General features: G+C 30.8%; 2 protein-coding genes across 3 annotated transcripts; both read left to right on the top strand.

Moving 5' to 3' along the window:
* Positions 1–4,189: 4,189 nt before the first annotated feature.
* Positions 4,190–5,488, top strand: LOC101205701 (LEAF RUST 10 DISEASE-RESISTANCE LOCUS RECEPTOR-LIKE PROTEIN KINASE-like 2.4). The gene has a single exon (XM_011656081.2). It carries the CDS (start codon positions 4,316–4,318, stop codon positions 5,378–5,380), a length of 1,065 nt encoding a protein of 354 aa, XP_011654383.1. The 5' UTR covers positions 4,190–4,315; the 3' UTR covers positions 5,381–5,488.
* Positions 5,489–8,864: 3,376 nt separating this feature from the next.
* LOC101205225 (LEAF RUST 10 DISEASE-RESISTANCE LOCUS RECEPTOR-LIKE PROTEIN KINASE-like 1.3) lies at positions 8,865–21,735 on the top strand. 2 transcript variants are annotated; one of them, XM_031884730.1, is made up of 6 exons: positions 8,865–9,174; positions 9,697–10,231; positions 19,098–19,133; positions 19,223–19,543; positions 20,022–20,923; positions 21,288–21,735. In XM_031884730.1, exons 1-6 carry the CDS (start codon positions 8,926–8,928, stop codon positions 21,312–21,314), a joined length of 2,070 nt encoding a protein of 689 aa, XP_031740590.1. In that variant the 5' UTR covers positions 8,865–8,925; the 3' UTR covers positions 21,315–21,735. The 2 variants fall into 2 exon arrangements, with proteins under 2 accessions (XP_031740590.1, XP_031740592.1); XM_031884732.1 differs by lacking the exons at positions 8,865–9,174; positions 9,697–10,231 and adding an exon at positions 14,451–15,965 and having other exon boundaries at positions 21,288–21,572.
* The last annotated feature ends 1,426 nt before the right edge of the window (positions 21,736–23,161 follow it).

Below are 23,161 nucleotides of genomic sequence, written 5' to 3'. Positions count from 1 at the left end.
TTTTCTAATGTCCAACCCAATTCAAGCTCTATATAGAAAAATTGGACCAAAGAAGAAAATAGGCTCAATGCCAAGTTCAACCAGCATATGACCCAATCGAAGCCCAACAAGCAAATGGGCCTAAACCTACCTAAAACCCATGAAAAATCTCCATAAATAGAGATCTTGCTATTCATTTGAAGGATTCTTAATTGAAGAAAGAATTGAAAATCTGAAAAAATTGAAGAGTCAAACTTCTAAAGCTCTTAAGGCACGTGACAGTTAATCTTATCAATATGAAGATTACTATTTTCTAAAAGATTAAGAGTGAGTTTGGATATCTATGGAAATAATGCTTTTCAAGAATATAATACACTTTTTTTTAAAATGAGTTTAAAATTTAAATATTTAGGTGTTTGGTTTAGATCTTTTTACAAGTGTCTACGTAAATAAATTTTTTCAAATTTTGGTTTTGATCATTTAGGTCATGATACACGATCGTGTATTTCCTTATAACGATGGAAAAAATGCTTCAATTTTAAATGATTATGCTTACCATGCTAAATTATCAAGTTGACTATGATAAGCGATTGTGTAGATCAAATTCATATGATCATGTAGTTCTTTTTAAATGATCGAAAAATGACTTGAAATCTAAACGATCGCGTTGATCATGATAAACGATCATATTGACTATGATAAGTGATAGTTTAAATCATATGCACACGATTGTGTATTTATTTTTAAACCATGAAAAAATGGTTTCAAATCTAAAAAAGAGAAAAAAAATATGTTCTCCCCTCTACAGGCAACAACAAAACTCAAGTCAACATTCCACAAAATATGATTAAACATCAAAACATGTCTATTCAAAATCTCATTTTCTTATTAGTTTTCATATTTCTTAATTTTCTCATCTTTTGTAGGTCAACTTTCACACAGTCCAATACCAATGACTTCTCTTCTCTTACTCCAATGGAACACCCACCCATCTCTTCTCTCTTCTTCCATGGATTCCCCAATTTCCTCATTCCTTCTTTTCTTTGCCTTTTCCCTTCCCTTCGTCTTTGGAACTTCCTTAGATTTATACAGCTCCTGCAGGCAACCTCTTCAACTGCGGCGATATCACCAACTTGCTATTGTCGAGTGGGCGATTCTATTGACAACGGAGCTTGTAGGAATCTTCAGGCCGGTGGAGCTCCGTCATCTCCTCCGGGTATGTAGCCCTAATTCGGAAACTTTGACCTGATCTTCGTCCTAATTAGAGATGTCCGCGGGGAAGTATTCTCCATTTCTTTTTAAGTTAAATTTTATTTTTAGTCCACAACTTAAATTTGAATGTTGTTTTATTATCAATTTTTTATTTCCTCTACAACCTCCCTTAAGCATTCTTCAATTACTACCCTGAATAAAGAAGGAAATAGTTGAAACTTGAAAAAAATTTGCACAAGAGTTCCATGAAAGGAGGCAGGGAAAAAGTGAAGAACATCATATGGAAGCTAGAAGCTGAGAAATATAATCTTTGAAATTCAAGAACAGAATAAAACCTCGAATGCAGCATAATTAGTAAAGTTATTCACATAAAGGAACTAAACATCAATAGCATAACAGTCAAGAAAAAAACTCACAGCATCAACTAACCACATAAAGAAGTTGCAGTGACAACAAACAAGAGCAATAAAGCGAATACTATGTGTAATATAAAGAAGCCCGTTATCAATTCCTGAGACGACCCATTAAGTAAAATAAAAATGAATGTGAAGATCCAGGAAGAGCAACAAAAAGAACAGAACATATTGAAGAAAAGGAAATGGAAATAAACCTTGAAGGAAGCTTGGGGGTGTGGGTAGAATAAAGGATAGAATCCACCTAAAAACCACATTAAAGACCAGCGTTTTTTTCTTTCAAAAAATACGATAAAAGTCTAAATGATCGTATACCCATCTTCGTTCAAGATGTTTAGACCGATATACAATCGTTTAACGAGTGAAAATTTAAATGACTGAAAAAAGAAAGAAAAGATGAGAGAGGACGAAAAAGAGAAATTCTAAAACAACCTAAAAAAGGAGAAGAAAAAGTACAAAAATTCATCCACAATAATCAAAAGAAAACTTGTAATTTATAAAAATATTATAATTTTTTTTATTTTGTTACATGTTTTATATATATGAAAATTAACTTTTTTTTTACTTTATCTTAGGAAAAGGACATTTTACCTTCGTTTTTAGTTCTTTCATTGAGATCAAAGCCCAAATATTTTGTAGTGAAAAAGAAAAGGTATATTTGTATAGAATTTGAAATTGACATCTATGAATAATCATTTACATGTTAATAAATTATTAGGAGCGATGGTAAAAATAGCAAGAATTTTATGTTAATAAGGCTCATGTTACTACATTTTCTAAATTATAAAATTAGTAAATTTAAAAGTCGATAACCCTATGATAGTTGTTTGATAGTCGTCTAATATCATTAATTATTTGTCATATGTATCATATTCGCACTATGCAAAAAAGAGATATCATTGACCGTTTTTTTCTAAATGTTTGTCATAATTGTCATTCGTACTATGCAAAAAAGATAATGTTTTTTCTAAATGTTTTTTGTCAATGCAATTTTTCAAATTATTAAGTGTATATATGAATAGAAGAAAATATGAATATACATAATATTTCAATTAGTTTTTGGCTAGTTTTCATAAATATAACAAATTTGTGAAATATTTACTATTTGTGTAACAAAATAAAAAAACCATGATACTGGTCATTTTTTAAAAAAATATTTTAGATTTGCTCTTTATCGTCTTTCTTTATCTTCCTCTTCTGCCATTTTTTTTGTTTGTTTTCATCATCTTTTTCTCTTCTTCTGCAATTTTACTAAATATTGATTTTTGCCGTTCTTTTTCCATCTCCTTCTTTTGCAATTTTTCTTTTCCATCGTCTTTTTCTCTTCATCTGCAATTTTTCTTTTAGTTTTTTTCAAACTGTTATTTGGTTCAAGTTCGTGTACCAAATGTAAATGATCTATTTTTTTTTAATCTTTTTTTCAAACCGATATTTGGTTGTTTAAGATCGTGTGTCAAATATAAAAGATTATGAAAAAAGATTGTTGGAATATCATGTACCAAATATAAACGATCGTAGAAAAACCGTTGAGCTTTGGCTACTCAAATTTAAATAATTAAATCTAAACGATCATGTACTATATGTTTTTTGAAAAAAATCTTAAATGATCGTGTATCAAATCAAACGGTCATCTACCAAAAAATCTTTAAAAAAAATGTTTAGATTGGACTACTTAAATTTAAACTATTAATCTAAACGATCGTGTATCAAAGAATAGTCAAATTTAAAGATTGTGTACAAAGAATCTTGAAAAAAATTGTTTACAATCAAATCTAAACGATCGTGGAAAGAATAGTAAAATCTAAACGATCATTTACTAAATATATTAAGCTAGTTGGATGTCAATTAATTGTGGGGCATTTTTGGTATTTTCTATTGTAGGCATTTCTGTTTTCGAAATTGTTGATTAAATATTTTGTCGTTTTGTTATATTTTTTAAAAGAAAAAACCCCTTAATTTTATACCACTTTCTTTAAATTAAGTTTATTACTCAAAAAGAGATATATATATATATGGGTGTCATTTAAATTTCTCTTTCGGTTTATATATTAGATGAGAGAGTAGCATGCTTATTTGTTTATTTTATCACTAAGATACACCATATGTATAGTTTTAAGAAATAGCATATCAATAATATTTTACCCTTTCTTTTTTCCTTTATGGTGATTATATTGTTTGCATGTTCATATTATTCTTTAAAATAGCCCCAAAAAATATTAATTATAACATTGTATCACTAACTAATATACCATTGACATATGCAATAATATAAGCAGTTAGATGTTAATCAATGTTTGACATCTAAAAATAGTCTATCAACACACATAAAAAAATGATTGCTAATAGATCACATTAAAAATAGTTTTTGAATAGTAATAATAATGAAAAAACAAAGTATTGCTTACAAGCATACTAATTATGGGCTATCAACCACACAGACATAAAAATTGTTTATTAACAATAGAAATAAAAATGATCGATATGGCATCTCAGTATACTTAACAATGAATTTTCTTGAAATGCAGGAGATCGAGATGGAAATCGAAACTTGAAGGTTGTCATTGGTATGATGAAATGATAAATTATTGCATTTACAATTAATTGGAGCACTTTCAAGGCTAAAGCATGGATGATTTAGACTTAACAAGCACTTTTTTTACACAGGTGTTTGTGTTGGTTTGGGTTCGGCTATTGCAATATTATTTTGCATTATGATCATATACATTCGTAGAAGAAAAAGGCTATCAACCAAAAGTTCATCAATATCCAATAGAAAAAAGTATGGTATAGATTCCATAATAAACTATGGACCAAAGAGATACCATTACTCAGAGATAAAGAAAATGACAAACTCTTTCTCAACAAAAATAGGTGAAGGTGGATATGGCATTGTCTATCAAGGCAAACTTCTTGATGGTACTCTTGTAGCCATAAAAGTTTTAAAGTTATCGAAAGCCAATGGTGAAGATTTCATAAATGAAGTTATGAGTATTAGTAGAACTTCACATGTCAATATAGTTGGTCTTTTAGGGTTCTGTTATACCTCAAGGAAAGCAGCTCTAATTTATGAATTTATGGCCAATGGATCACTTGATAGATTCATGTCAAGAAGTCACAATCATGAGATGAAAATGCTTCATAGAATTGTGACAGGTGTGGCAAGAGGATTAGAGTATTTACATTGTGGTTGTAGTACAAGGATAGTGCATTTTGATATAAAGCCACAAAACATTCTCTTGGATGAAGATTCAAACCCTAAAATCTCTGATTTTGGCCTTGCAAAGCTTTGCAAAAGAAAAGTGAGTGCAATTTCAATGTTAGGAACTCGAGGAACAGCTGGATTTATCGCACCAGAAGTTTTTAGTCCTGCATTTGGAATCGTGTCGTACAAATCTGATGTGTATAGTTATGGGATGTTAGTTCTTGATCTTGTATTGGGAGGAATAAGAAATAATCCTAACCGTTCAAGATTGTTATCCGATGATGATAGTGAAATGTACTTTCCAAATTGGGTATTCAAGAATATTGAAATGAGTAAGAGTATAAGAATGAGACAAAGTTTGATGGAGGAAGAAGAAGAAGAAATGGAAAAGAAAATGACTATGATAGGTTTATGGTGCATTCAAACATCTCCCATAGATAGGCCTACAATGAGTAGAGTTTTGGAGATGTTAGAAGGCAGCATTCACTCCTTGCAAATGCCTCCAAGACCTTTATTGGTTGCTCCTAATATGGCAACCCAACAATCTACTTCTGAATCGCTATCATATATATGAGGTTGTTAAGGATTGTTGTGATTATATTCACTTAATATTGATTTTGATAACTATTATATTTCATTATGGAGCTAACATTGTATTGAGTGTGTTATATAGTTCTCAAAATGTTAGCTTTGAATTTATACTTAAGCCATCACAGTAACAATATTATATTAGTTTTCTTTACAGGTAGTTTCTATAAATGTATTCTACATATATATATACATGCATGCTTCCATATTGACACGGCATGTGTCTCGTCATGCTATTATATGTATACCTTTGCACTAAACTAACTTTGTGAAACAACAATTGGTTATGTGATTTGCAATACAAAATTGTAACAGTATGTTGTATGGTTTTAGTATAGTGATTAGAATGAGTTGTATGGTTTTAGTATAGTGATTAGAATGAGTTTTGTCCTTATGTCTTTGTTCTAGTTACGTTCTTGATTACAGAAGACATACTAGAATTGAGAGTTATCTTTCTGGAATAACTACTAGGATTAAATTTTATCTAAAGAAATCAACCAAGAAATGTGAAACCTAATAACTAAACCAAAGAAAGTGATGAGATCGAATTACCTCAAAAATTTAGAAAACTAAAGGAATGGAGACGTCATCCAAAAGTCAATGAATGTTCATGTTTTGAAATGAACAAAGAAAGAACAAAAAAAACATAAAAGTAGAGAATCGACCTACAAATTTACCTTATATACTAGCAATATGTTTAGTTATACATGTCTACGAGATAGAGGAAAACCGACAATTTTATTAAAGAAAATATTATAGAATTTCATAATCCTAGAAAATTTATATAGCAAACTTCTCTTTGGGTCATAAAACATAAATATCACAAACATCCTTATATTTGGGTCATTCGAAGCGATATACAACAAATTCAAAGTGTTCCAATAAAACCCCAACCTTGAATTGAACTCTCTCACAAATAACTTATAACTTATGTGTGCTAGACGCAATGGCAAGACACTACCAAATGTACCTAGACTTCACCCTCGTGCCTTTGAACGTCCCATATAAGGAACAATCAACAATTCAAAGCATTGAGCAAGTCAAAACAATGCTAAAACTTGTCAGGTGGGGTCGGTTTGGTTGAACAAATTAAATTAGCACAATACCAATTTTCATCACTTTAACTATTTGCTCACTTCTCAAGAAGTGATATCTATGTCTATGGGATGTTTGGGGGAAGGAAAGGAAAAGACGGGGAAAGGAATTATATGGAAAAAGATTATGAAAAGAAAATAATTATTTATAATCATTGTTTGGGGAAGGGTAATGTGGGAGAATTATGAGAGATTATTTATAATCCTTGTTTAGTGAAAGGAAAAAATAGGAGGATTACGCGGATTATTTATAGTATTTGTTTCGGGAAAGGATTAGGATAATTAATTGTATTTTTGGCAACATGAGTTTAGCTCAATTAACACCTGTACGTTTCTGTAGACAAGAGGTCCTGTATTCACATTTCCACTCAGTATTATAATAATATCTTTGTAAAAAAAATTGTATGAAAAAAACTTTTTTTTTCATGAGTATAAAATTCTTGTTTTTTTTCATAAATCAAATATAAAATGAAAAATGTGCTAATATTTTTTACATTTGTATTAATCGTTGTCTGTTGTTCGTACCATAAAACTAAAATTGTATTCAAATTCATTTTTTAGCTCATGTACTGTAATCCAAATACACAACAAATTTGTATTAATATTTTTTTTATTTTGTATAAATATTTTTTTACTTGTAACGTAGACTCAATGCATTTTCAAAAGTGAAGTTTTTTTTTTTCATTTAATCCAATACACAAAAAAAATTGTATTAGTCTCTGTTTTGCTTCCTGTAAAATATGGTTTTGAAAAATCCAATTAACAAAAAAATTGTATTATTTATTTTTTTCATTTTTCTTTAATCTGTAGTTCAATTTGATAGGTAAATCCAATACATTAAAAAATATGCTCTTTTTTTCTTTCTTTTCGTTGCATTTTCAAATGTTTGGAGAAGAAATATTGTTTTTTTAAAAAATTGTATAGTAAATCCAATACACAAATATTGGTATTTTTAATTTACCGAAATTTAGATTTTTTATTGGAAAACATGTTCCATTAGTTTTTTGTAAATACAATGTCAATTTTGAACGTTTTGTACACAAGCTTTCCGTGCCAATAAATTAATTGATGTGTTATGTGCGAAAGAAATTATATTTATTTTTAAAATTGATGTTGTAAGTACAATATTGGAAAATTGCATATTGTTAGCAATCGATTTAAACAAATAAGAAGGAACATAATAACATTGAAACTAAATGAAATATGAATTTTTTTTTATTTAGAATGCAATTAAACGGTGATGTCAATTACGTCATACATCAGGATAATGCAAAACAAAATAATAAAAAACCAATAGAAACCAAAATAAAAACGAATCATGTAGTTCAAGCGGACAGATGATCATTGGATTGAATATTTGTGGTTTTGTAAAATTAAAATTAATTAAATATTTGTTGGGTCGAATATTTAATTAGTCATTGAACTTGGCTTTTTAATAATGGTGTTGAATTTGAATTTAATTAAATATTTTTAGGTATTTGTTTAATTAAATTAAAGAGAGAAATTTTGTTAGAAATTTGATAATTATAGGTATATGTTAGATATATACATATATAACTATTATCAAAAGATGAAAAGATAATTATATTTTAAAAGATATATTTATATTTTAAAAAAAGAAACGAAGTCATTTCCTTTTCCTTTTCCTTTTCCTCCCCCAAACACTTCTTATATGTTTATATTGCACCCAAAACTAGCCTAATTATGATGTAAATCAATATCATCTAACCCTCTCAACCATATTACCCTCCTTAGAACCCTCTTTAAAGCAACTTCTACCAACGTCCATGTACAGTCTACTTCATTAGTATATAGAATTTGTAGGTTGTAAAGTTGTCTTCCAATACTAGACATATGGTGGGATTTATAACCTAAAATCTCTTAAATAAATATGAACGGTTGAAAATAATATTAACAAATATAGCAAGATATTACGTTTTGTTGACTATTCGATCTATTTGATGATACATGTAATGAACTATATTACGATCTATCACAAAAACAGTCTTGTTTTGCTACATTGTATCAATATTTTAGTTCATTTTAGCATGTTTAAAAACAAAACCCTTATTTTATTTTTATTTCCACCGTCCTATGATTCCAATCTCCCATTTAATACTTTTAAAGTAAGTAATTAATTCGAGTAAGTAGTAAACAAGATTCCAAACTGTACCTCTTATACTATCAGACGTAATCCACTTTTGTCACCAAACATAAAACTCACGAAGAGGCAATTAAAAAATGAATATATGAATTCAAAGACGAGAAAAACGGTTGGAGCATTAAAGTTAAAAATGAAATCATATCATTAATGTCCAACAAGCTTTCCAGATAATAATAATCCTAATTTCCGTCTTGTTAAAGTCCTTGGGGGACTCCCTTTTTGCAACCTTCCATTGAATTATTGCTCTCAAACTTCTCCTTCTTCAAGTCACCAATGAAGAATAACTTCTTGACCTTCTTCTCTTCCTCACTCTTTCTCATAATCTTAAATATCTCTCCATCTTTCTGCACATACAAAGATTATTGCTCCGCCGTGTTCAACTGCGGGGAGATTGTTGACGTTGGCTTCCCTTTTTGGGGCAAAGATCGTCCGCCAAGCTGCGGAGTTCCTGATTTGAAGCTCACCTGCGATAATAACGTTGTCAGGATCGATATAATGCAAGTGAAATATAGGGTTTTGCAGGTGACCTCCTTGATCTATACTATGATGGAATAAGTACTGTTTGGTGATCATTTTGTTTTTAATAGTTAAATGTTACTATTTTTACCTCTAACTTTTATATTTTGTTATCTATATTTTACCTGTAGTTTAGAAAACCCATGTCAAAAAGTGCTTTTAAAAATAATATTAAAAAAAAAATGTAAATGGTGTTTTTTGAAATTCTACCGCAACTCAATTAAAATTTGATATATGTAAATCGAAATTGATATTTAAGAAATATTTTTTCGTTGAGTTTGTATAAAAAGAGAACATGACCTAGCCTATACCTAAATATTGTTCTTTGGTATAATATAATTTAGAATAAAAATACTATTTTACTGTAATCAGAGGAGGAAAGGAGAATGTTAATGTGTCCACAGAGTTTGTGATTTGAATTAAATACATCTATGGTACTCGAAAAAAAATATTGAATACATAATTGTTTTAAACATTTTGTAAAAAGAATATTTTAAACATTCTTTCATTCAATATTATAATTAACAGGTGGATGAGAGAACCAAAACCCTCCGGATCGCACGAGACGATTATTTCGAAGGAATCTGCCCCGAAGACCATTTGAAGAACACGACCCTAGATCCAAATCTCTTTGAAATCAGTAATGGCTACGTGAATCTAACACTGCTTTATGGGTGTCATTCATCTCTTTTGGTGGTTCCTTCACACTTGAGATTTGGGTGTCCCATCCATGGAGATGGGTTCGTGAAGCTTGGGGAAGAAATGGGGCTGTGGGGCTGCAAGGCCAGCGTGGTTGTTCCTGTTCGTGGCGATGAGGGGATTTTGGTTGGAGTTTTGAAGATGGAAGAAGCCATTAGAGAAGGGTTTGAGCTAAAATGGAAGGTGGACGATGGTGGTTGTGGTAGTGACTGTACGGATTCCGGTGGCTTTTGTGGTTATGATTTGAAGCTCCGCCGTGGGGTATGTTTGTGCGAGAGTGGTTTCTCTTCTTCTCCAGTAGAAGTTTGCCGAAGGGATGGTGGCGTCGCCACCCACGATTCGTCTGCTTTTGCGGCCAACTCAGGTTTGGTTCTACCTTTGCTTTCTTCTACGGCACGTTTGTAAATGAACAATAAATGGATAAAATCTCTTCTTTTTTTTCTTCTTTTTTTTTTTTCATTTTTAAGATACTGCAAAAACATGTTTAAATCATTAAAAATCAATCTTCATGCTAAGAAAATTGAATTTAAAACTTTAAAGTTCCCCATTAAATAAATTAGGGTGTGTGGAAGTGATAGTGGGAGTTTGATTTTAGTAATGGTATTTTAGATATATTTCAAAAACTATATAAAATAAGACGGTGGTGATGGTGATGATATAATGTTTCAAAAAATCAATTTTGAGTCCTTTCTTATTTTTCTAAAATCATTTTCTTTAGGCCGTTAAACACCAAAATTTTTCTACAAAAGTGATTTTGGCCAATGAAAAGTTATGCCAAAACCACTGCCAAACACACTCTAATATGATGTTTCAAAGTGATTTTTAACCTCCACAAAAATCATTCTAAACATCTAAAATCACTTTTAAATCTATTTTTTGTTTACCGTTTGTTTGAAAAATTGACATAATTGCACAAAGTGATAGTGTGTTGCATTCATCTTCATGCATTCACTTATAGAACATACTTTAAAATATATTTTTAAGAAAGAAAAGTCTATTACATTATATAACTTTTAATATGACTTGGCGAGTATTTTTCTACTATTGCTCAAAAGAACATAAATGTCTTTTCGATCAAAAATTTTATTATATGTGATTGTCCATATGCAAGTATCTCGTGATAATTGTGGGATATGAATTAAAAACCTTTGGCTACCCCTTTTAACAATAAGTAGATATAAATTTTCATTTAGACAATTTGCAATATATTTTGTTGCTACACATTGCAACTTTCTCAAGATAAAACTTTTCCTTGTTAGTTTGATGTATGCTGTCAACATATTTTGGAAACAAATCATGAATCTAAGGAAAACATACTTATGAAAATATTGTAATCTTATAAGACTTAAACAAGTTTATATGACTGACAAAAATATCCAGAATAAGCCTCCAAACAAATGGCTTGGTATAATAATAGGTAGTATTATAATGTGTACAATAGTCATGAACTTGAATAATTTAAGTATATCAATTTGGGTAAACAAGTATTTATTTCATAATTTCAATGACAAGATGACATTAAGGTAGGTTACTCATTTTTTTAAACATCAATATTAAATTCTATTATGACATTTAGAATTGGATTTTTTTATATCAAATGGAATAGTTGGATAAGAAATTTAAAAAACAAATCAAAAACGAAAAAGAAAACGAAAAATAAACATATTACATATTTAAATTTGGAAGAGTTTAAAATTCAAAATTATTTCTAAATAAAAATAAATAAATGTAGCTAAATAAAAAAAATTAAAATTAAATATGAAATATGAAATTTGAATTTGAAAACCAAATAATACATAGATCTAAATATTAAAAGATTTAAAATCCAAAATTAAATTAAACATATAAATATGAAAACTAATAAAGGGAGGCAAAAAAGTATTAAACATATGAAAAATTAATAATAGAAGGAAAAAAAACAAATTAAGAAATAAAAAACATATAAATAGAAAAGATAATTATGAAAAATTAATAAAAAAAAGAGTTACCAATAAGCCACTAACAATTTTAAGAATGGAACGTTAAATAAAATAAATAGAAACAAAACTAGGAAGGTCTCAACTTTAACCCAATTTTGAAAAATGTTCCTCAAAATTTGGGAACGAGAAATAGAAACAGTCATTAAATACAAATTGAGAAACAAAAACAGAAAACGTAAATATTGTCAAACACAAAACGAATAACAAAAACAAAAAACATGAATCTAGTTATTTGTCATATCTTCCGTATGCAAAAAAAAAAAAAATGCTATAAACTACTTTTTTTTTTCAAATTTTTTTTTGTGATATGATACCATTTATCTATTATAAAACAATACAATAAAATATAAGAAAACAAAATGAGAACAAAATATAACTTATAGACTTAAAAATCATAATTAACATATTTCAGAAGTTTGATTTTGGAAGTAATACTTGAAAATTAGTAATGCGTACTCCTTTTTATTCTAAAGATAAAAAAAGAATTATTAACATCTTTTTAATATATATATATATATATTATTGGTGTGTGGCAATTTAAGATTTTCCAAGAAAGAAAATATTATTTGATCTTGTATCAGGTCATGAAATTACCTATATACGGACGATTTTTTTAAAAAAAATTCATGGTTATCTTATAGCATCACTATCAACAACCAAAATAAGGTACTTTGATTAGTTCCAAAGTCCTTTGTGATATATATACACAATTTTTGTTTGTTAGTCTGTTTCCCAAGTCTGCCAGTTTTGTGAGAGAGAAAAGGAAAAAAATACACACACAAGTCGTGTCAAATAGTCAAAACTTAGGCCTTTTTTTTTCTTCAATGCTGACATCCAGACAAGAAACTATTGGTATGAATGAAGCTTATGGTGCACAATACAATATATAATCATAGTCAAATATAACAATTAAAAACTAAATACATGGACGTTTTTTATAAATAAATTGAGTAACATTCATCACCTTTTACGAGACTGACTCAATTATATTTAAATATATAGTATTAAATTTGGAACAAAATATCTTTTTTATCCTTGAAGTCTGATGTAGAATTATGTGTGGGTGAATTTTAGCCTACTCAAGAGCATAAGTCAAGTTCCAAGAGAGTTTGGTAAATCTATGAGAAGAGCTTAGCAAAAAAAAAAAGCTCATAATCTATTGAGAGATTGGGTGCTTAAGAGTACCCACGAGGAAAGCTTAGAACTAGCTTGATGGGACTTTATGAAGAAGGTTCAAGAGGAGTTCTTATGAGGGAATTCAAGAAGAGCACCCATGGAAGTGTGCTTAAATAACTTAGTTGGATCTCTAAGATAGACACTCAAGAGGAGTAAGCTCATAGGAGTCTAAAAGAGAGCTAAAAAAAGAACATCCATGGGGAGAGCTTAAATAGCTCAATAGGACCCAAGAGGTTATAACTTAAGAGGAGTAATCGCATATGAATCTTGAAGAGAGCTCAAGGGAATAGTTGCATCATAGAGAAAGGAGCTTAAATAACTTATTGAGGTCCATGAAGTAAGCTCAAGAGGAGTAAACTTAAAGGAGCTTAGCTTTTCCTAAAAGGAACTCATAGGCGAAAGAAAACCGTGAAGGTTAACCTAGCCTATTAAAAAAGCTCATGAAAAGAAGACCCACGTGGGAGAGCCTAATTAATCTTCTAAGAAGAGTTCATAGGAGGAGAAGGACCCACAAAGAATAAAATCTTGACCTCCTAAGAGGGACTGACAAAAGGAGAAGAGCCTATACCCTCATAAGAGGGACTTCTAGGAGTTGGATGACTCACAAGGGAAAACCTAGCCCTCCTAAGAGGAGCTCCCAGAGGAGGAAGATCAAAAAAGAGAAAACTCATAAGAAAGTCTAGCCACCTAAGAGTAGCTCACAAAAGAAGGATCGAAATGGAAATGTCTAGCCTCCTAAGAGGGACTCACAAGAGGAAGAGGATCTACAAGGGAGAGTACCCTCAGGCAGAGTTTAGAAGGAGCTAAGGACTCATGGAGAAATACCTCTAAGCAAATTGAATACAGAACAATTTGAATTTGAACGAAATGAGAACCATGAAGGGAATTATGAAATTTTGGAAAAGTGCACATCGTTAAGTGTCTCATCCATTGTAATAATAATGATTTAATTTTCATCTAGAATTAATTTGACAATTTTGAGAATTTAAAAGGCATTATGAGCCTGACTATATAAACAACCAAGTCATTAGTCGAATGTAGGCTTGAAAAGCCTACTATTTTATCTTACGTCTAGTTATTTAGAAACACAATATTGTATTGAGCGTCAGAGTATGTGTAGCTAGATACCACACCTCTACTTACCTTCTTTTGTCTTTGAGACACTTAGATAAATGTCCTTGTAAAATTTAATATTTCAAAATACACACTTTTTGCTAACTTGTTAAATAGAATGTTGGAGTGACCAACTCCCTCACTTCCAATCCTTTCTCTACCATTCCTTGTCTTTCTTATTCCTCTTTCTTCTTCTCTTTTTTTCTCTCTTCTATCACATCTGAATTAGGTACTCCCTTAATGTTACTTGAGTTAACATTCTCATGTGAAATGCTTCAATTGGTTGTTTCAGATGAATAACCAAAATTTTATATTTTCTTTTCGACTGGATTAGATGTCTATCAAGAGTTCGAATAGGTCGATGTAAAACAAAGCTCTTACATCCCACTTTTCTTCCTTGATGCTATAAACCTGGAATGTAACAGAGGCATAATCACTTATCTTTAAACAACTATAATATTCACTTTTTTTCTTTTGTTTTATACTCATGTTTTCAATCAGTTTTAATTACCAATTCGCCCTCAATATGAGAACATTTTTGGGTTCGTTCTTCTCGTTTTGATTTACTTATCTTTCATATCTCTTGGATGACAAAATTTCTTCAGCAACTTACTAGTGCCTCTCCATACACCGTTTTCTCTATCCACCAACTCACTTTTCTCTCCTGAACTCAAAAGTGATGCCACAATCAAGCCGTTGAATCCTTCACTCTTAATAGGTTACAAATTGCAATAAAAACTTTCCATCTCTTCTTCCCTTAATAGGTTACAAATTGCAATAAAAACTTTCCATCTCTTCTTCCCTTAACACAACACCACCAAAACACAAGTCAACATTCCCACATTTTTATTTTTTCATTAAAATACAAATTTCCCCAAACCACACCAATTTCAATGTCCTCCAAATATGATTAAACTTTAAATTTCCACAAAACATAAACCCATTCAAAGACCCAAATGCCATACCAAGTCAACTTTCATAGAGTCCAATACCAATAGGCAATACCTCATCCCCTTCTCTTCTCCAATGGAACAACCACCCATCTGATCAAAATTCCCTTTCTCTGTTCTTCAATGGATTCCCCAATTTCCTCATTCCTTCTTTTATTTGCCTTTTCCCTTCCCTTCGTCTTTGGAAACCCCTTAGATTTATACAGCTCCTGCAGCAACCTCTTCAACTGCGGCAATATCACCAACGTCGGCTTCCCCTTCTGGGGCGTCGGAAGGCCTCCCGACTGCGGCTATCCGGCACTCCAATTGGCCTGCGAAGGTAGTAATACGACGATCGTTATTATGGAAATTAAATATCAGATTCTCAAATACAGCTTCCAAAATAACTTCCAAACGCTCACCATCGCCAGAACCGATTATATGGGTACGCTCTGCCCTAAGAAATTCATCAACACCACAATCGATTACAATCTCTTCAATGAAATTCCTACTTATCGCAATATTACTTTGCTCTACTGCTCCTCTTCTACCGTCGCCGGGCAATTTAGCTGTCCTGGATATAACGCCGGCTTCATTCAGGTGAGCCCCATGGAATTTATTCCCTGCAATGTGAACGTGATCGTGCCGGTTTCTATGAATTTCTTCCCGCCGGTGAGCGATGTTGTGAACTCAACTGAGGTATTGAAGGCCTTTAACGAGGGATTTGAGGTGAGATTGAAGGAGGACGGCGGTAGATGTAGAATTTGTGAGCAGTCGCAGGGGGTTTGCGGCTACGATTTGAGTTCGAATCGGACGACTTGCTATTGTCGAGTGGGCGATTCTATTGACAACGGAGCTTGTAGGAATCTTCAGGCCGGTGGAGCTCCGTCATCTCCTCCGGGTATGTAGCCCTAATTCGGATATTTTGACCTGATCTTCGTCCCGATTAGAGATGTCCACGGGGAAATATTCTTTTTTTTTTTTAACTTAAATGTCATCTTTGAACGTTTATAAATTTTGAAGGTTGTTTATCAATTTTCTTATTTAAAATCATTAAAACCTCACATTCATTGGGTGAAAATAAAAATTTCAAAATTTATCTATAAAACTTAAAATTTTATAAAAACAATAAAAAAATCAATATTTTAACAAAACCTTTAATTCCATCTTAAACACAACCATATATTTTTTTCTCAAAAGTTTACAAGTAAAGAAAATAAGGAAATAAAAATATCAAAATATGTTTTTTTTACTATTTTATATATTGTTAAATAAATAAATATTATATTTATTTTTAGTTTATATAATATATATTTAATTAATTATATTTTTAATCGGGACAGAGTCAAGAAAATGTATTTCCGGTCCTTGGTCTCGTGTTGCCGACGGGTAAAAAAAAAAAAATTTCACTCCCTTTCCTGTCTCATCTGAAGCTGGTTTCTGCTGGTTAAATAAACCTCTCTAGTCCTGATCTTCCGTAGATTATGGTTCGTTTAACTTTTCAACTTCCATTGAATAAATACTTGATCAGTCCAAAAATTTAAAATTAAAAATAAAAAATAAAAGAAAATTTGTTGAACTTTTAAAATGAACAAATACATATAGATAGATATATAATTTTTTTTGGTGAGGATGTTGTTCTAAAATAGGAGAATTGATATTTTTGAAATTGGTCTTCTAAGATTCTTAATTGATCTTTACCTTGTTATATTTTAGGCATGGGTCTACCAATAATGGTAGTTGATAGTTAATGATTTTTTAAGTTTTAATGTATATAATAGTTTCTTCAAATATACATATATACAGTAATAAATAATATATCATATTCATTCATTTATTTATTTATTTTTATTGAACTACTCCTGGGTTTGATAGTTGGTTTAAAATGAAATACTGAATAGAATGAATTAGTGAGAATCACCATCTATTTCTATATCTTAAAGTTCATCAAATTTGGTTTTCATTTCTTATTAGTGAACCTATTATGTCTTCATTTATTATTATTTTCATATTACTTTCCGTTGATTTTTATTTTGATTATAAATTATTCTATTTCTAGCGGAGTAAAAGAAGCCTGGTGCTTATGCTCCTCCATGTCTTGTTGATTAGAGAATTTTTTTTAAAAAATTCATATATTAGTATTAATTATTTTAAAATAAATTATTAATTACTCTATTACTAACATTTTCAAATATAGCAAAAAAAAATTAAAATATTTATAAATATAGAATAATATCAATATCTATCAATTATAAACACTAGAGGATGCTTGGAGTAGATGAATGAAATAGTGAACAGTAAAAAGTTACCAAATTTTGGTAATTGTGTCCTTTTGGTCTCAATCATGCCGTTAATAAGATATAGAAATAATATTTTTTAATAATAAGAACCACCAACCTCTTTTGGGCCAAGTAAGGAGTGGTGCTCAAAACTCTTACTTTCCAACTCCTTTGTCGAACATACCTCGATAGACTACGTCACTCATCACTACAACTTATAATGTTTTTGTAAATATTTTCAACAATTTTGTTATTTTAAAACAATTACATTTTACAACTAGATGTAAAGGTATACTTATGTAGTAAATCTGTTTAACTTGCATTGGTTGGAGTATCTGTCCAATACTTCACAAGTGTTGAGTAATTTCATCCACCAACTTCCACTGTGTTCACTATTCGAATTTAAATATGTATTAAATAGTTTAATCTTTCTTTCTTCCTTTAATTTCTTTTTCTTTTTCTCCCTCCAATGTTTCAACAACACTAGCCTACATAAATATCAATATTTTAAAAAATAACTTCAAAAAATTCATTAAAAAATTCAAAATTACAAATTTGGAGTCTGTAAAAATGTGAATTTTGATTCATATTATAATCCACAATTCGTCCCAAATCAAATTCCAATTCTAAAGAGTCTATCTTGCAACTCTGTGCCAAATCTAAACAAAATTTTGGTTAGATTCTATTATTTATCTTGAATTAATTCATCTTCCCAATTTTATGTTAAATTTTTTTAAAATAATGTAAAATCCAAATTCAAGCAATATAAAATTAATCTCAAATTAAGAAAAATTGTTAGATCAAATAAGATTAAGGTGCAAAAACAATGTATGAAATTTGAAATTAAATTTAACATGAAGTTAATTAAATTAATCTCAAATTACCATGAAATAAAACTATTAAACACTTGAGCTAATTATTTCAATTTTGTATTAATAAAAGCTTTCAACAGCCAATCTTTTTTTTTAGTATATAATGGGACTGAGTTCGTTGTTTGAGTTAGTGGTTAGAGATTATCAATGAAGTTAGTTGGGAGATGTGTGTTAGTGGTGATGTGCAGTTGGTAATTGGAGATTGTTGTGGGAGCTAGACGCCAAATGTTCATCACTAGGAGTTGGGTGTCAGAAAGTGGTTCTTGTAGTTTATCTTCTAAGGTGGTCTTCATTGAATTTGGTTGTGAGAGTGGTTGGTGGAGGTGTTGTGCGAGTTAATCACCAGACCATGTTATAGGCAATGACTAGAGTTGGCATTAGACAATAAAAATGTCGACCATGATTGTCTCTAGAGTTGGCTGTTGACAGCTGAAGTCATCCAAAATTTGAAGGGAGGAAGAATTGATAAATTGTAGCAAAACAGGGATTATAAAAACTTTTATCCTCATTTCTTAACAATACACGCTCCAAATGGCAACTGAGCTATTATAGTCCTATGAACCAAGTCTAAATTGGCCCAAACGCACTTGACTAACTATCCATCATGTGACTTAAAGTCATTCTTCCTAACTCTTAGGCCAGCTCATGGTGGTTCGGTTGGTGTACGATGTTGCAAACCTCAAGACGGTTTAATTTTGTTTAGGCTCTTTATTTCATATCATCTTTCTATCAATAAGATTTTCTGCTCTGTTACGTTTGACATTTCAGCCATTCATTTCTCTCAATTTCTTCTTCCCTTCACTTTTGTTACTTTATCATACCATTTTCTCCTTATAATGCTTATATAAGTTTCATCTGACAAGTTCTGATCTTGTGCCTTAGGTGAGAATCGATCTAATAAAACAAGCCTGATAGTAGGTATGAATTACTTGTGTTTTATATACATCAGTTAAATGGTTGAGAATTGAAAGTAATATATATATATATACACATTTTTTTGTCTTCAGGCCTTTCTATTGGAGGGGCAACTGTATTAGGCCTATGCTTAGGATGCTTTGTTTTCTGCACTACACAACGCAATAAAAAACGTGTTATGAAGTTGAAAAGCAAAGATCTTCCTTCACCTCCTTCAAGTGGAGGCATTCCGACTCCCTCAACTTTTCGCTCTAGTAGTATTCCTTCCTATCCTTATTCAAGATCTAATATAGAGAACGGAAGCTCTTACTTTGGAGCTCAAGTCTTTACTTATGCCGAACTTGAGGAAGCAACTCATAATTTTGACCGTTCAAGAGAGCTTGGAGATGGAGGTTATGGTACTGTCTACTTTGGTAAGAACATGTGTTTGTACTTTTAGTTTTGATTTTTGTACTTTGAAAACGTCTGGTTTGATCCTCAAATTTTTAATTTTCATTGATTTTGAGTCCCCATACTTTTGAAATGTTTGTTGTTAGTTCTACTTCTAAAATGTGAATCTTCCAATCTCTTAGTTATACATGTACACATATCAAGACATTTTACTCAACACAACTTAAAATGTATTTCTAGTTTTGTATTGAAAAGTTTTAGTTGAATATAGAACTTGGACAATAGAGATAAAAAAATTCCAAAAGTACGTGGACTAAAATTAAAATGGACAAATTTAAAACTCAGAGTCCAAAATAAGCATTTTAGAAATAGAAGACCTACGATGAGAGTATAAGGACGATGTACTATTTAAACTATTTTGGTTGGGTATGTTGTAAGGAGGTCATGATTGGATGTTCCATGGCAGTGTTACTTGAATGATTTGTCTTGACTGTTAATCAGGAACTCTCAAGGATGGAAGGACAGTCGCAGTAAAGCGGCTATACGAGAATAATTACAAACGTGTTCAGCAGTTCACAAATGAAGTTGAGATTCTCTCAAAATTGCAACATCCTAATCTCGTGAAGCTTTACGGATGCACATCGAGACAAAGCCAGGGACTCCTCCTTGTATACGAGTACATTTCTAATGGAACAGTGGCTGACCATCTTCATGGAAAACAAGCAAATTCAGGTCTCCTCACTTGGTCTGTTAGGCTCAAGATTGCCATAGAAACAGCTAATGCACTGGCATACCTCCATCGAAAAGATATCATTCATCGCGATGTCAAAACCAATAACATTCTTCTAGACAACAACTTCAAAGTAAAAGTGGCTGATTTCGGCCTCTCACGGTTATTTCCCATCAACGTTACTCACGTTTCAACTGCTCCACAAGGAACACCAGGCTATGTTGATCCTGAGTACTATCAGTGCTACCAACTTACCGACAAGAGCGATGTTTATAGCTTTGGAGTGGTTTTGGTCGAGCTTATATCGTCACTGCAGGCAGTTGACGTCAACAGGAACAGAGACGATATCAATTTGTCTAATATGGCTATCAATAGAATTCACAATCAAGCATTGGCTGATTTAGTTGATCCAGATCTTGGGTTTGAGAGGGATTATGCAGTAAGGTCGATGATAAAGTCAGTGGCCGAGTTGGCTTATCGATGTCTTCAACAAACGAGAGATGCGCGACCTTCAATGGATGAAGTGGTGGAAGCTCTTAGAGAATTAGAGAATGAAGAAGTGGCTGCTCGTAAAGCAGAAGTGCTAGTAGATTTAGGTTCTGATAATGTGAGGCTTTTAAGAAATACATCATCTCCGCAATCACCAGAATCTGGACCAGTGACAGATAAATGGGTTAGAAACTCTATCCTACCTTCATATTGAAGTTTATCCCTTTTCTTTTCTCTTCCCTTTTAAAGCTGAATTTTTTCTTTGATATGATATGTTTTTTCTGTGGCTACGTTTTTACCATGGTTGATTATAAGTTGGTTAGAGACCTTAAAACTAGAAAGACAAAGTCGTTACATAATCAAAATCTACCTTGATTTTGATATAACGATAACCATAGGGTCAAGTGTTCTCCCATGAAGTTATTGGAGCTTCACATAAATTGGTCGAATACTCGTGGATATAAAAGAACCGTGCCTAATTTTTTATTATCCAGTGACAATAAATCATTAATACAGTTCTTAAGCTCACATTTTCTTTGATTAAACAGATGAAGGTCTTGAACAGAACAACTTAATGCCATCAATAGCAGACAGCTCCAGAAAATGGCCTCACAGCAGCGTTCTGTTTACTCTTTGTAACTATTGAAACACAAAGAACAGATTGGAAATAGTGGAAGGTTTTGTAATTTGATTGGAATACATGACAAACCTCATAGTTGGATAGCACATGTTATATGTCAATTGAGAGATACTATACTGGTGATTGTAATTAACTTGTTTTCATTTTTTATATACATGTAGATGATGAGATAGTTTAACTTAGCTGATTTGAACATTAAGGGATAGAAATTAGAGATGTAAACGTTATGCATTTAGTTTGTTTCGATACCCATATAGACTACAAAAGCATTTGAAGCTGTATCATCCATTAGCTCAATGTTGTTCTGAACTTTCTCTGTAAATTTTCATGTAAATAAAAGAATTATCGTTATAATATTGTTTTGATTCGTATTCCTATATGTTGATAATTTAGAGAACAAATTTGGACATTTGTAAGTGTAAAGATTAATAAATAGAAGAATAATACTCAAATTGGTATTTTAAACAAAGATTTATTTTCTTTAAAGACGCTTGGAATTAGGTTTGAGAAATTTTGTGTGTTCACTGTTAAGTATAATGATTTGGTAATCTGGTAGGCTATATTATGTGGTTACGCGACTTTTCAAAAATGAGTATTGAAAAATACATATTATTTTGTTAATCAAAATCAAATGGACATGGGACTTTTCAAAAATATAACCAAGGTAAAATATTTATATGGTATAGAATAATTTCAAAAAAAAAAATAAATCACACGACCCCGTCTTTTAGATTAACTAAATCTAAACAATTTTTTTCAAGACTTTTTTTTTGTATAATATCGTTTAGGATTGTACATGATGATTTAATTTAATCGTTTAAATTTGGGTAGTCAAACCTAAACGATTTTTTTAGTATGAGATTGTTTAAATTTGGAACATGTTTAGATTTTATTATTTAAATTAGGGTACTCAAATCTCAATGATTTTTTTTCAAGATTTTTTTGGTACACTATCGTTTAGATTTAGTACACAATCATTTATATTTAGAACACGATAGTTTAGATTTGACTATTTTTTTTGTACACGATCATTTACATTTGGTAGTCCAATATCCAACTATTTTTTTAGAAGCTTTTATATTTGACGCACGATCTTAAAAAAATCAAATAAGAGTTTGAAAAAAAATAGCACGATCTTGAACCAAATAACAATTTGAAAAAAAATAAAAAAATTACAGAAGAAGAAAAAAAGACGATGGAAAGGAAAAGAAAAAAATTATAGGAGAAGAGAAAAAAGACGATGAGGATGAAAGAAAATTTGTAGAAGAAAGAATATGAAAATGAAGGACAAGTGGAAATATTTTTAAAAAAATTACAGAAGAAGAAAAAAGGACAATGAAAAGGAAAGACAAACCTGAAATTTTAAAAAAGATCTCAGTTTTAGTACATTTTCATTTTGTTACACGGACGGTAAATATTTTGTCGATTTGTTGTATTTATGAAATTAACCAAACCAAAACTAATTTGCTAATTTTAACTTGGAATTATTAGAAGGATTTAGAAATGATTTGCCTCCACCTAAGTACAAAATGTTAAATTGAAAATTCCTTTAATTGCTATCATTTAATGAACAAATAAAGCCTTCCATCTTTGAGGTATTTTCAAGCTGAGTTGTGAGTGAGTTCGCGTTAAATAATTCAACTTATTACAACCCACGTTCATTAGAAATCCTTTTCTCTTTATTTTTCTCATACCCTCCCTCCCATAATATTTGCAATGACCGTGAAACTTGCACTTTGAGAACAAGAGTTGAGTTTAAAGCTTAGGCGTTTTGAAGAATTT

The sequence above is a fragment of the Cucumis sativus genome, chromosome 4 (genome assembly GCF_000004075.3).
Source record: "Cucumis sativus cultivar 9930 chromosome 4, Cucumber_9930_V3, whole genome shotgun sequence".
In the NCBI taxonomy this organism is placed as follows: Eukaryota; Viridiplantae; Streptophyta; class Magnoliopsida; order Cucurbitales; family Cucurbitaceae; genus Cucumis; species Cucumis sativus.
Note: the sequence above shows the minus strand (reverse complement) of the source record. Positions and strands in the feature narration are given on the sequence as shown.

Excerpts from the sequence above, each read along its gene's own strand:
- LOC101205701 (XM_011656081.2), top strand. The coding sequence starts at position 4,316 with ATGATCATATACATTCGTAGAAGAAAAAGGCTATCAACCAAAAGTTCA.
- LOC101205225 (XM_031884730.1), top strand. The coding sequence starts at position 8,926 with ATGAAGAATAACTTCTTGACCTTCTTCTCTTCCTCACTCTTTCTCATA. Across the intron at positions 10,232-19,097 it reads TGCTTTTGCGGCCAACTCAG|GTGAGAATCGATCTAATAAA; the intron begins GTTTGGTTCTAC and ends CTTGTGCCTTAG. Across the intron at positions 19,134-19,222 it reads TAAAACAAGCCTGATAGTAG|GCCTTTCTATTGGAGGGGCA; the intron begins GTATGAATTACT and ends TTTTGTCTTCAG.